The 19739-nt window shown below is 38.2% G+C and overlaps 1 protein-coding gene across 1 annotated transcript in view; it reads right to left on the bottom strand.

Moving 5' to 3' along the window:
- Nucleotides 1-19739, bottom strand: part of Sim1 (SIM bHLH transcription factor 1) — a 63186-nt gene that overhangs the window by 21840 nt on the left and 21607 nt on the right. The window contains exon 9 of the mRNA XM_050120162.1: nt 2481-2649. Coding sequence (XP_049976119.1) covers nt 2481-2649 — 169 coding nt within the window. The remainder of the gene's footprint in view (nt 1-2480; nt 2650-19739) is intronic.

Below are 19739 nucleotides of genomic sequence, written 5' to 3'. Positions count from 1 at the left end.
GAAACTGCCTAGGCTCCCACGAAACCAATAGGTCCAGTAGAATCAAAAACCCATTGCCATTGTTCTTGAGGTCTCAGTAGTCCTCCTTGTCCGCTATGTTCACCGAGACCAGTTTTGACCCACCAAGGCCAGCTGGCCTGGGTCAAAAAAAATCTTTAAAAGAACTGTGCTGCATAAAATTTGAAGACTAGCTGTTCCTAAAGAATAACTTGAACCAGGTATTTTTGAAAAACTAATTATTTCTTTAAAATCTTGAGGGTTTAAATATAGCTAAGTGGGGCAGATTTCAGAATTGTTTTCTTCCAGCAGAAACAATAATGTGTTTGCCCTGGTTGTCACACTTTTCCAAAGATACTCAAGCACCAGGACAACCTATTGCAAATGCCTATCCCCTTGCCAGTCTGTACTAGTAGCTCTTCAAAAATAGAAAAAGTATGTTTCATTCCTGGCATGTGTGTGCTAGTACCCATATAGTAGGAACTCAGATAATGATTTATCTATCCCCATTGTTATCTAAAGTAAAGAAAATTAAATAATAACCTTTAGCAGGCACATAAACGTTAGGTAAACTTAATTTAGAGTCAACCGTGCTGCTTAAAAGGAGACATACAACCAAAATTCTAAGGACTGGATTTCCATGTACTAACACACACACACACACACACACACACACACAAATGGATACACAAGAGAAATCCTGTGTAAACAATATGTGTGTGGTTTTTACTTTGTTTATGCCTGTGATTTTACTTTACAAAACATCGTAGAAGAGCAAACAATTCTAAAGAAAACAGTAAAGAGTGATTTTCTACTTTCCACTTTTATTTTTTAAACTACACAATATGCTTAACTTTCAAATTAATTCCTCATCAGCTAAACACACACAAGAAGTCATCTGATGGGAGAGCATCTACTGTTCAAGTGAACTGACAGAAACTTTAGACATTAAGACGGAAGCAGGAAGAAAACCAGAACATGCAATGAGGTTTAAAAGGATCAACAAGGAAGTGCATATGTGTGCGTGTATGCATATGTGTGTGTACATGGGTGTGTGCTTGTGTGTGTGTGTACACACACACGTGTGTGTTAATTCCTATATAACAAAGAACAATCTCCTTTTTAATTTAGTATTTCCTAATTTAAATCATTCATTCATCTGTGTGTGTTCAACATTCATTTATCTTTGAGGAAAAGACTACCCAGAGGCATAATCCATTCCAAAAAGGAAGCCATAAAACTCACTTCCCAAAGCACCAGATGGTGATATAAAAAGCTCCTCACAGACTCTCTAGAGAAAGGAGCAGCTCTGTTGGCAGTGTCTTTGGTCATCCTACTTTATGCCCCACAAGTAAAGCACTCAGCTATCCTGGGAGAAGCTGTGCACTTTAAAGCATGTAGACCTTGCCCACCCCTTTTGTCAGAGGAAAGAAACCCCAGCTTCTGTGAAAGATTTAGAGCCATGTGACCTGAGCCTCTTGGTGGCAGAGTCACTGTCTTCTCCTCTTCATTATCTAGATACTAACATAGTCTAGCAAATAGGAGCTTTATAATGACCCCTAAGTCAATGTAAAACATTTCTTCAAATAGTTCACACTTACACATGTTGACAAAATAACAGATCTGAAAAGAACAAAAATAATCACTTTTGTATTCCCCAGATTGCCATTTTTAATAATAATAGTAACAGCAATAAACAGTAAGTATAGTACCTCAGAAAGACCACTGGTTTTCTTCTGGCCCAAAAATAAGCCGCTGAGTTACCCATAGTGAGCTGCAGGTAGTCTGGCAGTCCATCTCCAGGAGAGAATGGAGGAAAAGTAGTCACAGGGTACGGGGAGTGGCAAATCCTCAATCCTGTGCTACCTTCTCCAGGTAGGAAGCTGCACAGACACATACATCTTGCCAAAATCTAGATTCTATGTATCCCACACTGGTCACAAAAATATTCTTTTCCCTCAAAAACCCATTCTCTCAAACGTACGCTTCAGTACCTCGGGATACCTCCTCTGGTGTCATCATCTCACTGCCTTGTTAAAAGAAGAGCCGTCTTTCCTCCGTGTCATCTGGAAAAGTCTGTCTGTCCCATTTCCCCCCATATGCAATCTGTGGGCAAATCTCATGCTGAAGCCATTCTTCATACTTAGCTTCCAACCTCTTATCTTTCTCTTTTAAAGGTCCCAACTTAATTTAGCTCTTCTGATGAGCTCTTATTTCCTATGTTTTGTTATGCTGGCTTAATCTTCCAAACTAATCATTGTTGGGAGTTAGAGGGAGCAAGAAGTAAAATCAATAAAAATATCAAAGAAATCGTGATGATGAAAACCAACCTTCCATGAACACAGCAAATAACAAAATCAATTCACAATTCTTCTTAACAGTTTTTATCTATCAACAACATATAGTTAATTAGATTTTATACTTCTTCAACTTTAAGATCAAATCAAGTAAAAAAAAAAAGTTTTAAAACATCAGGTTCTGACCTGGGGATATGGGGAGGTCCTGGATTTTGACTTGGTGCTGGATAGCCGCGACTTATTCCCCTTCCTGTTGTCAGTGATGGTGGGGGTGGAGCTACTAGCATAGGAGAAGGTGGGCTTAGAGGCTGAGATCTGGTCCAGGGAGAGCTGCAGACCTTTGTATTCTGTGTCTCTGCAGGGGTGAGAAACAAAGCCTTCAGTCAGCCTCCACAGGGAATAGATTCATGCAAATCACAAGAAAAGATAGTACTTCATATATAAAAAAGAAAGCAAATGTTAGTGGTCAAGCTACCTTTCCCAAACAGCTGCTTTTCTAAAAACCTAGAAATTACAGTCAACAAATGCCTGGGAATGTGACCGCCTTCCATTGATTTTATTAAATAGACGATAAACCTCTTATTTAATTACTCAGAAAAAGTATTTTTAATTAAAAACCTAAAGAGTAAATATAATGACTCAGAAAGCCCTTTAGCTTTCTAGTAGCCCAAGAGAAATCTGCTGAATTACCCCCAGTGAACTTAAGAAGCCCCACAGTCCTTCTCCTGGAAAGAATTGATTGTAAGTGATAAAGAGATTTTGTGTGCCACAGATGGTGCAATATGAATTTTTAAACCTGCCCTAAAGTTTTCCGCGTGAGTGAACTCAACAGACAACCAATGCTCCCAGATCATCAACAACAATATCATTGTGATAAACATTCTAAACATTCCAAACATTCTTATAGACAGCTAGCTTCAAATTAGCCAAAAATCCCTTTCAATGGGCTAAATCAGGTCTCTCAGAGTAAATTTTAACACCATATTTTTCCCATTCTTTCATTCATCAAATAAACATTCATTGCTCCCCTCATAAACCAGATTTTGTGCTACATAGAGATATGAGAATGAAGACGATAACTAGAATGTGTAGTAGATTATAATTTATTCAGGAGAAAAAGAATATACGTACTGACTGCAGATTGGTATGAAGGAACCAAGGAGCTTCTGTTATGAAATCCACTTGGTCTTGCCCACAGGTGTAACCTCAAGGCATTTCAGATATCATCAGATATCACTTGGAATTTTTCATTCTTTTCAGAGAATATCAACCCTACCGTCTAGTCCCCCAAAACAGATTTTTCAGATACTCTTCTTTGTCACCACTTGTGGGTGAAATTTCTTAAGGATTCTAGAACAAACTGGAATGTGCCAAGGTAACTGACTAATTCTTTTTACTCTCTAGAACACTGTGAACTATATATCTCATCATATTTTGTTGACTTGCCCTAGAGGTTTTAAAAATAAAAGCCCCAACTCTAATTTGCAGTCCCCTCTAGAACACTTATGAAGCATTCATACATACAGGCATTTTATGCAAGTTTCCAGCTTCTTCTATTTTTTTCATCTTACTTTTACTTTCTTCATTTATCCTATGATCATTTTCCCATTCTAGCAGACTAGCAAAATCAGGCAAATGGAAAAATATAATTAATGACTTCAAGTTTACTGTAAAGGATGACTTTTAAGTGTTCTTACTATGAAAAGCAAACATTATTTAAGTATATGAGCTAGTATATAAACTACAGATGCTTTAATTTAGCCACTACACAACATATACATATATCAAGAACCCCAGTATATGCTATAAATACATGTAACTTACTTATCAACTCAAAAAGGCAAAAGCATAAGTCAGGCCCTGAGTCTTTCAAGTGAGTAAGAATGTAAACCAGATAAACCAGTTTCAGTATCATCACTGGCAATGCAATGACACGCATCAGCAAACTACAACAGCATGACATCAGACACAGACAGAGTCTGTTGAGTAAAAGCCTTTCCTTTTTATTTAAATCAAAAGGGGGGAAATTGCAGAATAATCCTTTACAGTTTTAAGATTGATTTAGTAATGAGCTGAATGGCCATTAACCAGGAGGGAAGAGGTTAGGTGTGGGACTTCTGGGGACAGAGAGGTTACTGGGAAGAAAAAAGATGAGGCTGCCAGCTAGATGCAAAGGAAGCAGGACATACTAGAAGAGAGGTAAAAGCCGTGAACCACATGATAGCACATAGACTAAAAGAAATGAGTTAATTTAAGTTATAAGAGCTAGTCAGAAACAAGTCGTAGCTAAGGCCATATATTCATAATTAATAATACATCTCTGTCTTGATTCGGGGACTGGCTGGCGGTCTTTCTTCCTCCCTCCCTATTTGCCTACATACATAAGTATCATTCTGCCATCATAAAGAATGAAATTCTGTAATTTGAAGCAACATGGATGGAACTGAAGAACATTCTGTTAAGAGAAAGTTCCAGATATAGCCAGGGATATAGCTTAATGGGTAGTGTGCTGACCTAAGAGGCACCAAGTCCTGGTTTGATCCCTATTACCATGTAAACTAACCACAAGGGCATATACTTGTAACCCCAGCACTTGAAAGGGAGATGCAGGAGAATCAATTTAACATCATTATTTGGTATACATCAAGTTTGTGGCCAGCCTAGACTATTTAACAGCCTATCATTAAAAAAAAAAAAAAGTACAGACAGAGAAAAACAAATACCACATATTTTCAAAGGAGATAGCCATGATTTTGAGAGAGGGAGAGAGGGTTAGGGAGAGATGGAAGTTGGAAATTTGGTATTAAATAAGTCCTAGTGTTTTGTATCATAGGAGGGTAATTAATGTTTGTATCTATTATGTATTTATGAAGAACTAGAAGAAAAATGATCAAAAGCTCCAAAATTATAAAAACAAGAAAAGATAAAGGTTTTAGTTACTTTAGTTACTACTGCACGTTGCATACACGTGTTGAAATAAAGTATGTACCCCATAAATGTGTTTAATTATTGCATAATGCATGGGAAAATTAAAATATTTTTAAGATCTTTCTAAAACTTTTGCACAACTTTTTGGTGTGTATGTTTATTTGTTTGTTTGTTTGTTTGAGACAGGGTCTCATTACGTAGCTCTGGTTGTCCTGGAGCTCACTCTGCAGACAAGGCTAGTCTCAAACTCCTAGAGATCTGCCTCCGAAGTGCTGGAATCAACATCATGCAACACACATACGAATTGCGTAGCTTTCAATGACAGAAATACGCCAAGCTAAATAAATCTAGATAACATTTTAAATCTAATATACAGTTTAAAATTGTGCCCACTCACCTCATTGTCAAATGTAAGAATTATAAAAAATGCTGTTAATGATTGAACGAAAATGTTGTTCTGATCCTCAACAGCAATGTAATTTAAATAACCACCCCAGGGACTGAAGGGAGGGCTCAGCAGTTTAAATCCAGACGATCCAGGTTGGGTTCCCAGCACTGACTTATTAGCTCAAAACCATCTCCAGTTCCAGGGAAACCCATGCCCTTTTCCGGCCTCTGTAAACACCAGGCATGTGTGTGATGTACAGATGTACATGAAGCAAACATTCTCACACACAAAACGAAAAATTTATGTTTAGTTTTTTTAAAAAAATAGTAGTAATTGTTCACATTTACCAGTGAGCACAATATCAAACAGATGAATGTGAAGCCAACCCTGTCTGTCACCAACAAGTTGCCACCCAGGCTTCTGTTCTAGTCTGTGATCCATAAAGACGTAGTGAGGTTTACAAGCAATCTTGTGGGAAAATCCTGCAGCATAGTGCCTGGGACAGCAAATACTCAGCCACCAGCGTCCATCTCTTAGCTTCTCACTCTACCACTATACTTCACTTCAGAAGTGATTTCATTATAAATACTGGTTGTTGTTTTGTTTTGTTTTGTTTTTTGAAAGAGAGAAACAACGTAAAGATGGGTGGGGAGGGAGATAGGGAGGATCTGGGAGGAGTTGGGGAGGAGAAAAACATATTCAAAATATATTGTGTGGAAAAAAGTGTTTTAAATCTTTTAAAAAAAATAATAAACACTCCTTGCATTGTATTTTTTTCATCTTCATACCAAATGCATTTTAATTTGGTCTGTTACATTTGAGTTGTTAAGTTCTAGTGCATGTGGTCAAAATACTAAGGTAAGTTCTTCATTACTAAGTAAGCACATGGAATGGTTACAGCACAGTCATGCAGAGTAACTCAGCCTTCCTTTTTCACTATTCAAAGCTCCAACAGCTCCATAGATATGTTAGGATGAAAAGCATAATAGAAAAACCCCACTTAAAGACATTTCGAGCAGTTGATGTGCTGCCAAGGGCAGCTCTGAGTGGCAGATTTGGGAGGAAGAACAAAGCGCTTGCTTTACTTTTAGACTTCTATTAAGTTGAGCATTTCATTTATACCACTTAAAGGGCTAGATGTTTGTGGGGATTAGAAGTCCCATTTCCCTCTACAGACTTGGACACCAGGAGAAATCTGGCTCTGCTTCTCTCCTTGTCCTCCAATGAAGCAATTCTGGTACCACACATGTACTCAAGATTACATGTGTGTTTAGTGAAGCCATTTATTTAACACTTTCCTTCTGGTATATGGCAAAAAAAAAAAAATACTCAGCTTCCATAGACATTGGATCCCAAAGAGTTGGTTGAGGAACATGCCTTAGGTGGTTTCTAACAACAATTAAAAAAAAAAGGCATGGATCTGTTCTTAAAGCATTCTTGAGATACGCTATATATTCAGGGCTCCACAATTTATCTTTTTAAGGGCAGCTTATACTGGACTCCAGACATGATTGGCATACTGAAAGGAAACCTATTGGTATATGGTACTTGATATATTCTTCAAAAGACTATTGAGAATCATTTACATTTGTTTTCCCTCCTTTTAATGACTTGTACAAAAGCTATAGGCATCCTTGGGTACCTCTCACTCTGAGAGTAATGAGAGATGAGTAACATGCAATCATTTGATGTTGTAGATGTTAATCTCACCCATATTTGCAGACCAAAGTAATCTTCTTATTCCATTCCAGTCAAAAATCATTCAATTTTTAGAATTAGCCAATCAGTCTACTTTAAACCTTGTAATAGCCATGTACATATTTGGAATAATTCAAATTTCAGTAGGAAAAATAAATGGGGCCAAGTTCACTTCAGTGGCCTTTCTCAACCTTCTTTTAACACTGCACCACAACTATTCATGGAGTCAATGTCATCATGTCATGTGGAAAGCTCACTATGACACCCTTGTAAAGCTAATGAAAGTAACTTCCCACCTTGGAGAAATACATTATCATCATTTCTAGCATTGCAGCCACGACAGAGTGCTTAAGGTTCACAGCCTTACAATCTGTATACAAAGAAGCTAGCAACCGCATTGTTCAGTTTCTAGAGCCTTTACAAAAACGTTTCTTCCCCAACACCACAGTGTATTCCATTTTCTTTTTAGAAAACTGAACTTTCTGCTTATGATATGACAATTTTGGACCTGCAGGTTATCCTGGAGCTTCTCTGGGTACATTATGCTTCATAACAATTCTTAAAAGATGTTGCCAGATTTCCTAGCTGAACTATTTTTTAAACAGCTGAAATTGATCAAATTACCCAGGCAAAACGTGGAAAAAGAGACACACAACTGATTTGACTCCAAAGGCACAGATTGAAATAAGCAGAGGATTGCATTAAACCACGATCAGATTAAGTTGGGATGACTGTGCCTATACTAAACTTTTTAATTGGATTCCAGAGTCACTCTTACACACAGTGCATGACCTTCTTTGTATTCTGGCTGAGCTGCTGCCTAGCCACCAGTAAGTCCTGGCAGCAGAGAGACCCGTTTTATGTTTCATATTCAGGCTCCTATGGAGCCCAGCAGAAAGAGATGATAAGGACGATTCCGTACTGAGAAGCTCACAGACGACGACAGTCTGGTGAAAATTGGGCTAAGACGCCTTTGGAAATGAAATCATCTAGTACAAATAAGTAGATTCGTGGTTATACCATATCTTTTCCCAAAACTCTTTGCTTTTGTAAGCAGTGCCTTTACCTAAAAGCCATCCTAAGTTTATGTGAGACCTTTTTAAATTCCTAGATTATAATTAATAAGGATTCTGGAATACTGTGAGATCCAAAGTCACAGAGTCAAATCCTACTTTACTGTTGTAGTAAATTCACTTATTTTTTTTCAAATTGCAATTCAAGCATATATAATATTTAGGAAAACTAGAACACTAAAGTCATTTCATCCTAAACTATTTTTTAACTCCTAAAATTATGTGGAAGTAGACAGGAGAAATAAAATTTAAATCCCTAGAGAAATAAATTCTACACTCTGTTAATGACTGCAATATCTCCACAATAGAAAAGTTAGAAAAGGGTACACAAAGTGTTTAGGAATATCCCAAAGGTTTAGTCTCATGAATATACATTAAAACAAGCAACAAAAGATAATTGTGCTTTTAATTTGGCAGAGGTATTTTTAATGAAACTGCTAATGACACACATTAGAGAAAGTAGACATCCACATTGCTACAGCTGGGAAAGTAAAACAATCACACCTGTCAAGTTTTGAGAATGTTCATGCTCTAAGTCCAGCCATTTACTCTCTAGCAATCTATAGTGTTCTTAGAAAATAGAATATAATTTTATGAAAATTATTGGAAGTATCAAATATCTATATACAAATATGTTTATTGTCATAATTTCTGATATTTAGTTAGAAGTATAAAATAACCAAATACAAAGGAATTACTAAGTTATGGTATATCCTGATAAATTTTTATCCATCTGGTAATCCTTTGATTTCAGTGACATGAAAAATACAATACACTGATTTTTTTTTCTTTTTAGGTTAACAAGTACTATCTATATATAATAAGAGGCAATGAACTAAACTGTTAAGTGCAGATATCCAGAAAACAGACCAAAATACCTTTTATCATTTCATAGTTCTCTATACTATCATAATTTTTCTATAATGAGCACACTGAACTTTTATAATAAGAACAAATATTTCTTTTATAAAACACTAATTAAGGTAAGTTTCAAGTACTCCTAACATACAATTAGTAGTTCCCTAACCTCTTTTATTTCCAAAATTGCCTATTTGTGCATATTATATACAAAAAAAATAAAGAACTATTGAATTTATTTTTCAAAGGTTTACCATCTTAGGAATACCATTTATGATTTTTAAATGTTCAAATGCACATCTGCTCTCTTAGTACTTAGATATTTCACTGTGTTCTGATCTAATTTTCACCCTTGCTACCTTATGTAATTATTTGCCTCTGAAGGTTTTCATGTGAACTGTTTCAATTTTCAGATGAAATGAACTCATCTGACAGACAACTGATCTCCAAAATATATAAAAAACTCAAGAAGCTAAACATAAAAATACCAAATAATACAATTAAAAATGGGGTACAAATATAAACAAAGAATTTGCAACAGAAGAATCTCAAAAGACTAAGATCAAAAACAGTGATGAGAGCTTATGCACGAGAGAATGTGGAGTAAGAGGAAAACTCCTCCACTGCTGGTGAGAATGCAAACTTGTACAAGCACTTTGGAAATTGGTATGGTGATTTCTCAGAAAATTGGGAATCTATCTCAAGACCCAGCTATGCTAGTTTTAGGCATATACCTGGTTAAACACTGGGCAAAGCTCCTGGAGTTCAGCTTAAGAGAGGGAGGGGGGATCTTACAGAAGAAAAAGAGGAGGAAACTCATAGACTCTGGACCAACATCCAGGGAGCCGGCTTGGACTGGCCTAGGTCATCTGCATGGGCACAACCATTGTGTAACTTGGTCTCTTGGTAAGGCTTCTAACAGTGAGAGCAGGACTTCTCCCTGGTGTTTAGCTGGCTTTTGGAAACCTGTTCTCTGTGCTGGATTACCTGGCCTTGCATTGATGTAAGAGGAGGAGCTTGGTCCTGCCTCAACTTGATGTGTTCTGCTTTGTCCAAGCCCATGGGATGTCTGTCTGTCCCTTTCTGAACGGAGATGGAGGAGTAGATGGGGTGGGGGATAGATGGAAAAGAGGAGGGGATGGGAGTAGCAAAATTATTTCTGAACTCTAACGATGTCATCTAGCAGAGCACATAAAAATATCACAACTATTTTTGGCTCCAGAAACATAAAAAAAAAAAAAAAACTGTAGCCAAAAGACCATAATCATCCCTTTACTCTAGGAAACTTGATTCCATATTCAAAGCTATAGGCTCTGCAAATTCTGACCCCAGAACCTCATGTAAGGAGACCACGGAAGCCAAATGCGTAGTACTGCTGGAAAGTCTTCCCTGCCTTACACATTACAAAGCCTGCATTTGTATATCACGGACACAGAAAGGCTCAGACTTTGAACTTTCCAGGAAAAGACAGCAGAAATGATGGCATGATGCAATGTGCTTGGATGCACAGAACGTTGTTTGTTTAACTTAAATATTATAAAGTATGTCCTGTAACATTTATTCTTGATTAACCCTCTTCTGGATAGTTAATCATTAATGATTTCTTTACAGTTGCTGTGCAAACAGTTCACCCCTGCTGATGACATATCAAATCTCAGGGACATAGTCTTTAATTGGATTCATTTATTTCTAATCTCCTTAAGCCCTTACTACTGTAATGCTTGACTAAATATACATTAAACTCAATTATTTAAACAGCTAAAATAAATTTGGGGTGTATTTTATGAATAAAAATTCATAATTCATCAAATGTGTGCCTCAGGAATCATTTTAAATTGTCTGACCAGGATCTTGTGTTAAAGAAAGGTTTCAACGGTTGGTTGAGAATTTGGGCTGCCCACTGAAATGACTAACTTTCAGTTTTGTCTGGTTAAAGTCAGCCGTTACAATACTATCCAAAGTGCACAGTCATCAATGTATGAATTAGTATCTGACCATTGTTACAATTTATAAGATTTGGGATGCTTCCCATGACAATGACTCAGAAGTGGTTTACTGACATTAAAATACATTTATTTCTTTAGCCTTAGATATTTGGCCCAAAAGAAATGATAGTACATTTCCCATCTGTTAACTTTCTTTGATGAAACTTATGATTCTTCCTCTGAACACAGATGATGTGGCATTCCCCTCTGTATGCTGTAAATACTATTGGTTAATAAAGAAACTGTCCTAGCCTATAGCAAGGTTGAATGCTGGGAGAAAGGGCAGAGTCAGGGAGAAGCCTTGGAGCCTCCACTGGAGACAGACACGCTGAAACTTTTCCTGGTAAGCCACAGCCTCGTAGCGATACACAGATTACTAAAAATGGGCTAAATTAAGATGTAAGAGTTAGCCAATAAGAAGAGCTAATGGGCCAAGTAGTATTTTAAATAATATAGTTTCTGTGTGATTAATTTGGGGCTAAGCAGCCGGGAACCAACAAGCAGCCTCCTCCAATACACAGTAGCCCCCAAACTTTCATCACACCTCAGAAAACATCTAATCAGTTTGTTAAAACACAACCTGCTAGACTGTACCTTTTTTCATTTATTTGCAGGTCTAAGATACAGTCCAGAAATGTGCATTTTGACTTACTACTCTCTAGTGGTGCTGATGCTGGGAGAGGAGATATTCTGTGAAAACCAGAGCACTTATTATCTGGGATGAAAATACCAAAGCAATCAGGTAAAAGGGGACTACAGAACAGTGGAAAACAGGTGACCCAGAAAGGATCTCTCACTGCGGTACTTTCTCAGAACCTGGATGCTTGTTTCCTCTGGAGCTGCTGTTCTGCAAGCTGCAGAGCTACTGTTCAGTTCCCAAGGAGCTTCTCTTCTCTTCTCATTTCACTGGATATCTTGTTTCCCTCCTCCTCCTTACATTTCATACCTTGATGATCTCCATTTTCTAAGACTTCCCCTCTTTACCAGAACTGAAGTCTAATCTATGACTTTTCCAGGCATTAAACCCCAACACTGCCTGCAAACCTGTTTTGTCATATACCGTCCAAGTTGCTCAGGCTAAATAAAACTCTAGGTGTTCTTGATTCCCATCATTTTTTCACACATATCTAATATTTCTGCAAGCTGCCTCTGGTCCACCCATAACAGACACTCTGAAACTTGGCTGGATACACACCTAGGATGTCTGTTGTCATCTTGTGTCACACCACAGCCCAACCATACAGCCTGACATACAGCAGGCCCTGAGAAATTATTTACTGAGTTTTTACACCATTTCCAGCTTGCCGTAGACAGAACTTCAACCTAAAACAATCCCTTAAAATCCCCTTAGTTATCACCGCAGAAATTAAGCGGATTCTTATGATAGAAATTTGTTTGTAATAAAAGTCCTATTGAGTCAACTGGGAAGACATACAAACAGAAAAGAAATTAAATTGTAAAGCGCCTGTGTTCTCTCTAATATTTCCCCCAGTCTTCAATTAGCTTTGACTATAGAACACTACACCACATTCTGCTCGTGTTTTACATGCTCTAATTGGAGGAGTGGAATCAACTCCCATTCTGCCCTTACCTTTGTGTGCCTCATTCTTCCAGCATTCCTGACCCCAGTGGGGTCCAGAACCAAAATACAACACAACGCAATCAATGTTTCACTTTGGCAGAACTGCAGTATGATTTCCACAGTAAAGCTAAATACTGTGGCTTCCAACACTGTATATTTCCTAATAGAATGGGAAAATGAAAATGCAGAATTCTGAGCTGAATTTCATTCGATCTGGAGGGGGAACCGGTAGTTCTTTGTCTGTCATGTATTTGGACAGCAATAGTAGCTGCAAGGAGAGCTGAACGCAGTAAATTTCCTGGGTTTTTACCCTTCGGTCAGCAGAACACCTTACGATCTCCATAAACACAGAAAGCAAAAGAACAACTGAACAACAACAAGCCCAAACCCTAAGAATGTTAAAAGCCACAGATTCTACTTTTGCAATGGTTAGGAGACGAATTTTCTAAGGATACATTACACGCGAATTAGGCTGTTGATGAAATGTAGAACGTGGCAAGAGGCTTGGGTTTAAAAGTACAAACACTGAGAGAATCCCACCTTAATGGATACCTTTATGATATCCCGTTCAATATAATGAGGCTATTTCCAAGATCTGGCCAGCAGCCTGTATTAGCACAGCTTTGCCGATGTGGATACAACAAATTCTGTTTGAACAAGAAATCCCTGAGAAAGAAAGATCCTTTGCCGGGCTCTATCCACTTTACAATCAATCACAGGGAAATACCCTTCTGGGGAAGCCAGCAACTCCCATTTGAGTCCTGATAAAATACTAAATGTTCCAAACAAAATGATGTTCAATGGGAGACATCTATCAACTGCTATTTTTTTTTTTGAAAAATCATTACTTTTTATACTTAAGTTGATAAAGGAGGTGATGGGATTGGGTATGAGGTATGAGGATATTGCATGGGAGCTGACTAGATCCAGATGCATACAATTTTGTCAGAATGACTCACTCTGTGGAGACCTCAAATTAAAAGAAGGAATAACTTTATAGACGTTGGCAAAATATCTGCAAGATGTCACCAGTTACTTCATAAAAAGCCAATGGTGGGCATTTAAATGTAGAGTAACAACTTCATTTTGCCCACCCTAATACATCACCCTTTTATGAAGAGCATACCAAAAGTGCCATCCAGTGCAGTCCAGGGTCTGGGTGAGTATACTGCTTACACTGCTTAGCAGACAATGAGGTCTACCGAGAACTCAAGAACAATGGCAATGGGTTTTTGATCCTACTGTACCTATTGGTTTCGTGGGAGCCTAGGCAGTTTCGTGGATGCTCACCTTACTAGACCTGGATGGAGGTGGGTGGTCCTTGGACTTCCCACAGGGCAGGGAACCCTGATTGCTCTTTGGGCTGATGAGGGAGGGGGATTTGATTGGGGGAGGGGGAGGGAAAGGGGAGGCGGCGGTGGGGAAGAGACAGAAATCTTTAATAAATAAATAAATAAATAAATAAATAAAAATGTACTCACCGTAAAAAAAATAAAATAAAATATTAACTGAGTCACCTATTCTCACTGAGCCCCTTGCATCAGTCATTACAGTAGGATTCCATCTTTCTCCTCAACCTTCCCAAGCATGGTAGTTAACAAACAATTCTCAGAGACAGCAGCAGTGCCTGTAAAATCATGCCTCATAAAGAAAATAATTTTTAAATTATTACTAAAACCACACAGGCATAAAGGTGCATGCTTTAATCCCAGTACTCTACAGGCAGAGGCAGGTGGATCCCTATGAGTTCAAGTCTAGCCTGATCTATATAATGAGCTCCAGCACAGCCAGGGCTATACAGAAACCTAAAGTTATTAACAGTCTTCTAAAATGCAATAAATCTACAAACGTAATGTAGAGTGATTTTCAGTGTAAAAGTTCATTGTGATTACTAAGCCTATCAGGTATCAACCACAAAATAGTGAGAAATCCCATTAAAAACAAAAGAAACAAAAGCATCCTAACATCAGTCCAGAGGAACAAAAATCAGCTCAGGTACATCTGCTTTCTTTTCCCCAAAGTCATGAGACACAAGGAGCCACCCCCCCTCTCCCCTTTCTCTCTTTCTCTTAATCTCTCTCTCTCTCTCTCTCTCTCTCTCTCTCTCTCTCTCTCTCTCTCTCTCACACACACACACACACACACACACACACAGAGAGAGAGAGAGAGAGAGAGAGAGAGAGAGAGAGAGAGAGAGAGAGAGAGAGAGAGGAGAGAGAAGGGGGGAGACGGGAGCAGGGAACATCTCCAAGTCCTATTCCTATCACTCCCTCCCACCACCTGGTCAGGGAGACTCTGAGCCCTAGAGTCCCTGGGCTCACCCCCAGGATTGAATTAGTCTGGGCTGGAGTACTCTGGCTCTCTCTTTCTTATGTAGATAAGAAGAGAGCCCTTTTTTTTTTTTTTTTGTACTTAACACCTTTTCTATTTCCACTTCCAACCCCCAAAGACATTTGTTGCTCATTTTGATGTTTGATGTCCCTCGAACTTGTTGTGACACCTGTTGTAGACCAGGTACTCAGTAAATCTTTTGTAATCTTTTATAATTTAAATCATTTATAAAGACTCCTGAAAACTGAAGGACCTAACAATTCATCAAAATGACTACTGATTTATTATTCTTAAGCAAATTTCTGCCTTCCTAAAACTTATCTTTTCTTCTTTCAAAGCCCAAAGACTCATATATACATGTGAATATATATAATATATGTATCCTTATATATTTGTTTGGGGCTTATTAGTGTGCTAAAATATTTTTATTTCATTAAAATAAACACTCCATTAAAAGACATTTTCTCAATGTTATTTTGAATTGAGCATAGTGCCAAAACACATATTATTTCATCTAATATTCAGAATGACTCTAGGAGGTAAAGTGCCCACATCTTACATATTAAAACTACAAAACAGTAGAGTTGAGCAACTTGCCTGGTCACAGAGCTGCTGAGTGGCAACACTGGGACTAATCAGTAGACTCTTGGCTACTCTGCTATCTTGTAAAATAGTACATACTGCAAGCTTGTTTTATAACACAAATTTCAAAAGCCTTGTCAGGAATCTCCAGGGTTTAAGGTATCCTAATAAGAAGCCTAGAGGTTAGATTGCATCATACTCTCATAAGAAAAGAATTAGAGAGGCAAATGCAGCCTTTTGGCCCTCCAAATCCAGATCAAGTCCCTCACTGACTGTCCCTGTCCTAATACGTATGTCACACTTTCTTTCTGAAAATTAGTATCAGTACAGAACCACTGTACATGCCAGTACTATACAATCTTTTCAATAGTTCAATTTAGAATACTGTTCAATTTAGAATACTGACACCTCAAACTTTCAAAAGTATGTTCTGTGCATAGGTGCAAAAAATTATTATTAAATCCATGTTGAATGTGTACCACTAATAATTTGTAAAAAAAAAAAAGGCAAGATACTTGAGAAAAATAGCTTCTAATGTTGATAGCTAACACCCCAGCTCCAGCACAATAGTCCAGAGTGAAGAAGGGCAGAAATGCCTCCAGCAATAGCACAGAACAGCCACGCTGCAAATGAACACAACTCACTGACCCATGTCAAAAGATCCTAACCCTGTTTCCCATCCCTTTCCCTAGAACTTCACCCTTACCTTGAACTCTGTGTTCCTCACTCCATTTCAAACTGGGTCAACCTGACTTCTCAAGTTAGGTGGGTCTCTTATGTTTAGCTAAGTCAACTATAGACTGTTTGAGCTTGGGTGATGTCCAGAACTTTGTTTCACATACAGCAATGCACAGGCCATGCAAAACAAGGAGGACAAAAGGCTCCACTGAATACCATCAAAAGGGCAAATGTTTCACCATGTATGCACTTGAAGTTATAGTTACTAACAGCAGTGAGTACAGTTAGTAAAAGGGCACTGGTTCCCAATTAAAGACTAGTAAAAGCTTGACTCCTCTAAATGTTCCTTTTGTCTGGGAAGTAACCTCTGCCAGGTATTTTCAGCCATTCTAACACAGAGGAGGCCCTGAGTAAACCCTGGCTCCCCTCTCTCCAAGCAGATATGTCTCCTGCCTTTAGAACTCATGACAGCAACAACTGCTGAGCTGAAAGGAACTATGGAAATCACACTTAAGGGATAGCCTTTATAGTGTAGAGTTAAGAAACTGTATAGAAAGGAGACATTTAAAATTACCCAAATCTGTGGTCGATATTTCAAAACTCAAGACCCAGCCAAACCCCAAACCCACTCAGTGTCCTACACAAAATCAGCCTCCTCTCAACCCTCTGGCCTTTGCCATCACTGTAGACAATTTTTTTCCTTTCCGGAACCTTCGACCTTGAAATGCCCAGAACATAGAAAAGGGAGAAGGGGGGGGGTCCTTGAACCAAGACAAAAGGTGCAGGTTCTTTGTTATGGGTATTCATCAGTAATTTCCATGTTTCTTTTAAGCCCCAGCCAAGTCATCTTTGCATAGCAGTGTAAGCACGCAGCACTTCAACCCAGTGAATTTTCTATCACCACCTGCTCATCTGGAAAGACAGCAATATCATAAGCCAATGGGGGCAAATCACAGAGAGAAACACTAAGAGTAGCAGCAGGCTTTTAGAAATTATTGAGGTACACAGTCACACACACTGACGGTTGAACCTAGCACTTCAGGTATAGTAGGCAGACACTTTACTACCAGGCTATATTTTATTTTGATATAAGATCACACTAAATTTCTAGTGCTGAACTTGAACTTATCCTGTAACCCAGACAGGCCTTGAACTTGTGATGTCTTGCCTGAGCTTCAGGGATGATTATGACTGCGGGCTTACATCACCAGGTCCAGCTACAGACTCAGGGCTTATTATACCAAATATAACAGTATTCCCCAAAATTAGACTATAGGGAAACAAAAGCATGCTTTTCTTAACTTAAATAAAACTCCTTTTGAGTTTTGAACCACGTTCACTTGTCTCAGCCTCCAAATAATGCAATGACCCATACTTTCCTATTCTATAACTCAAAAATCAAAACCTTTCCCCACCCACAGACAAGAAAGCCAGAGGAGAGGTGAGGCTGGACATCACCAAGTAGTCATCACCCAGAAAGGAAAGGGAGATCCTTTATGTCACAGCAGCGATAAAGGGGGGAGTGGAGTCCAGAAGGAAGGAGAAAACAGACAGCAGCACAGGAACTGAAGGGATGAGTGGAAATTCCCAGCACTCAAGGACAACTACAAGGGACAACTGCTGTCATCGAACCATTCCTCTTAAGGAAGAAATGGAAACACCCCACTGCCACAAAAGGTAATTTGTGTCCATTCTGATAAACAGGATTACTTATATTAGCAATTCACAAACATCTGATTTACTGTGTTTTACAAGAACATAAAACATTAAACCTGGTAGCAGAAATGAAATGCATAATAGCAGCAACATATCTGTAATCTAGAGAGATGCAAAACAATCAGTAAAAAGAAACAAAATATTTGTGATCTACATTATTGTTACAATAATATTGAAAATATCCTTAATAAGGCTTTAGAGGGAAATTATACATTGTTAATTAAGTATCACTGATAAGATGCCATCATTATGCTTTAAAACAAAATGTTAATATCTGGACACACAGTTCTGAAGCAGCAATGTCAAGGCAGCTTTTTAATCTTCCACCATGAATTTGCATTAAAGCCCATTTTGAAGTTGGATGGCCTTCATCATTTAAACTCCCCTTCTGACTTTTCCTCCCCTAAACCACCTCCACTTTCATCGTCATACAAGGTAAGACGCTGTCATTGGCACAGAGCCTTTAATTCTAGCTTCAGGTCATAAAAGAAATGAGGACAGATTAGTCCACGGGCATAAAAGTATAATTAGATAGGAAGAATAAATTCTGATGCTCAATTACATGATAGGGTAGTCATAGTAAACAATATAATTTATATTTCCAAAAACTCTTTAAGATATTATTTTAATGGTGTCACCACATAGAAAATGTGACTATAATAGGTAATAGATAGCTCATCTAGCTGAGAGCCCTGAGAACTATAATAATGACAGCTCTGACAAGATATTCCAACTGGTGTAATTGAGGTACAAATGTTATGGGATCATCCAGCTACTTTTTAATTGAATCTACAGTCTACTCCAAGAGATAGAACCATTTCTGTCATTGTTACTGAAGACAAAAATCTATGGCAAGATAAGTCATGGTCCCAAGGGAAAACCCTTGTACTATTATTCAATTAAATGGACATAGTATTAAAATGACTCTTAGTGACTTATTGCTGCACCCACAAATCAGAGAATCTCTCAACCCTTAACTGAGAAGTTTCTTCTTGCAGTAGATGGTTATTGACATAGAAACCCTGAGACTGTGGAACATTCAACCCTAAATATATATCACACCCTTCCTCCAAAGGCTCAGGGATCTTCTCTGGAAATAGGACCAAAAGGTTGTTGAGAGCCAGAAATGGTGGATAACTTTAAGGAAACATTGCTTTCCAGACACAACCAGGCAGTTCCACATATTAGCTCACTGCAGTTGAGACAGCACGCACTGTAACAGCATAAGCTCAAACCAGATACAACTCCAGCAGGGATGAAAGGAGGTAGGCATGGTATCCCACCACTAGCTTGGGAGCTATTGGAATTTGATATCAAATGCTGCTGGGAAAGAGACAGTCAATTTCCTTTAACAGTGTGACAGTTGAGCAACACAAATTGGGCTCATTTTTGTTTGTTTGTTTGTTTGTTTGTTTGTCTGTCTGTCTGTTTGTTGAACCTAGACTGCAAAAGGCTAATCAACCCAATTATAAAATGGGGCACTGAGCTGAACAGAGAATTCTCAACAGAAGAAGTTCAAATGGCCAAAAGACACTTAAGGTCATGCTCAACTTCCTTAGCGATCAGGGAAATGCAAATCAAGACAACTTTAAGATACCATCTTACACCTGTCAGAATAGCTAAAAT

The sequence above is a fragment of the Alexandromys fortis genome, unplaced genomic scaffold, assembly GCF_014885135.2.
Source record: "Alexandromys fortis isolate MF-2015 unplaced genomic scaffold, M_Fortis_MF-2015_v1.1 scaffold_141, whole genome shotgun sequence".
In the NCBI taxonomy this organism is placed as follows: domain Eukaryota; kingdom Metazoa; phylum Chordata; class Mammalia; order Rodentia; family Cricetidae; genus Alexandromys; species Alexandromys fortis.
The sequence above is the reverse complement of the archived record's forward strand: the minus strand, read 5'-3'. Positions and strand labels throughout refer to the sequence as shown.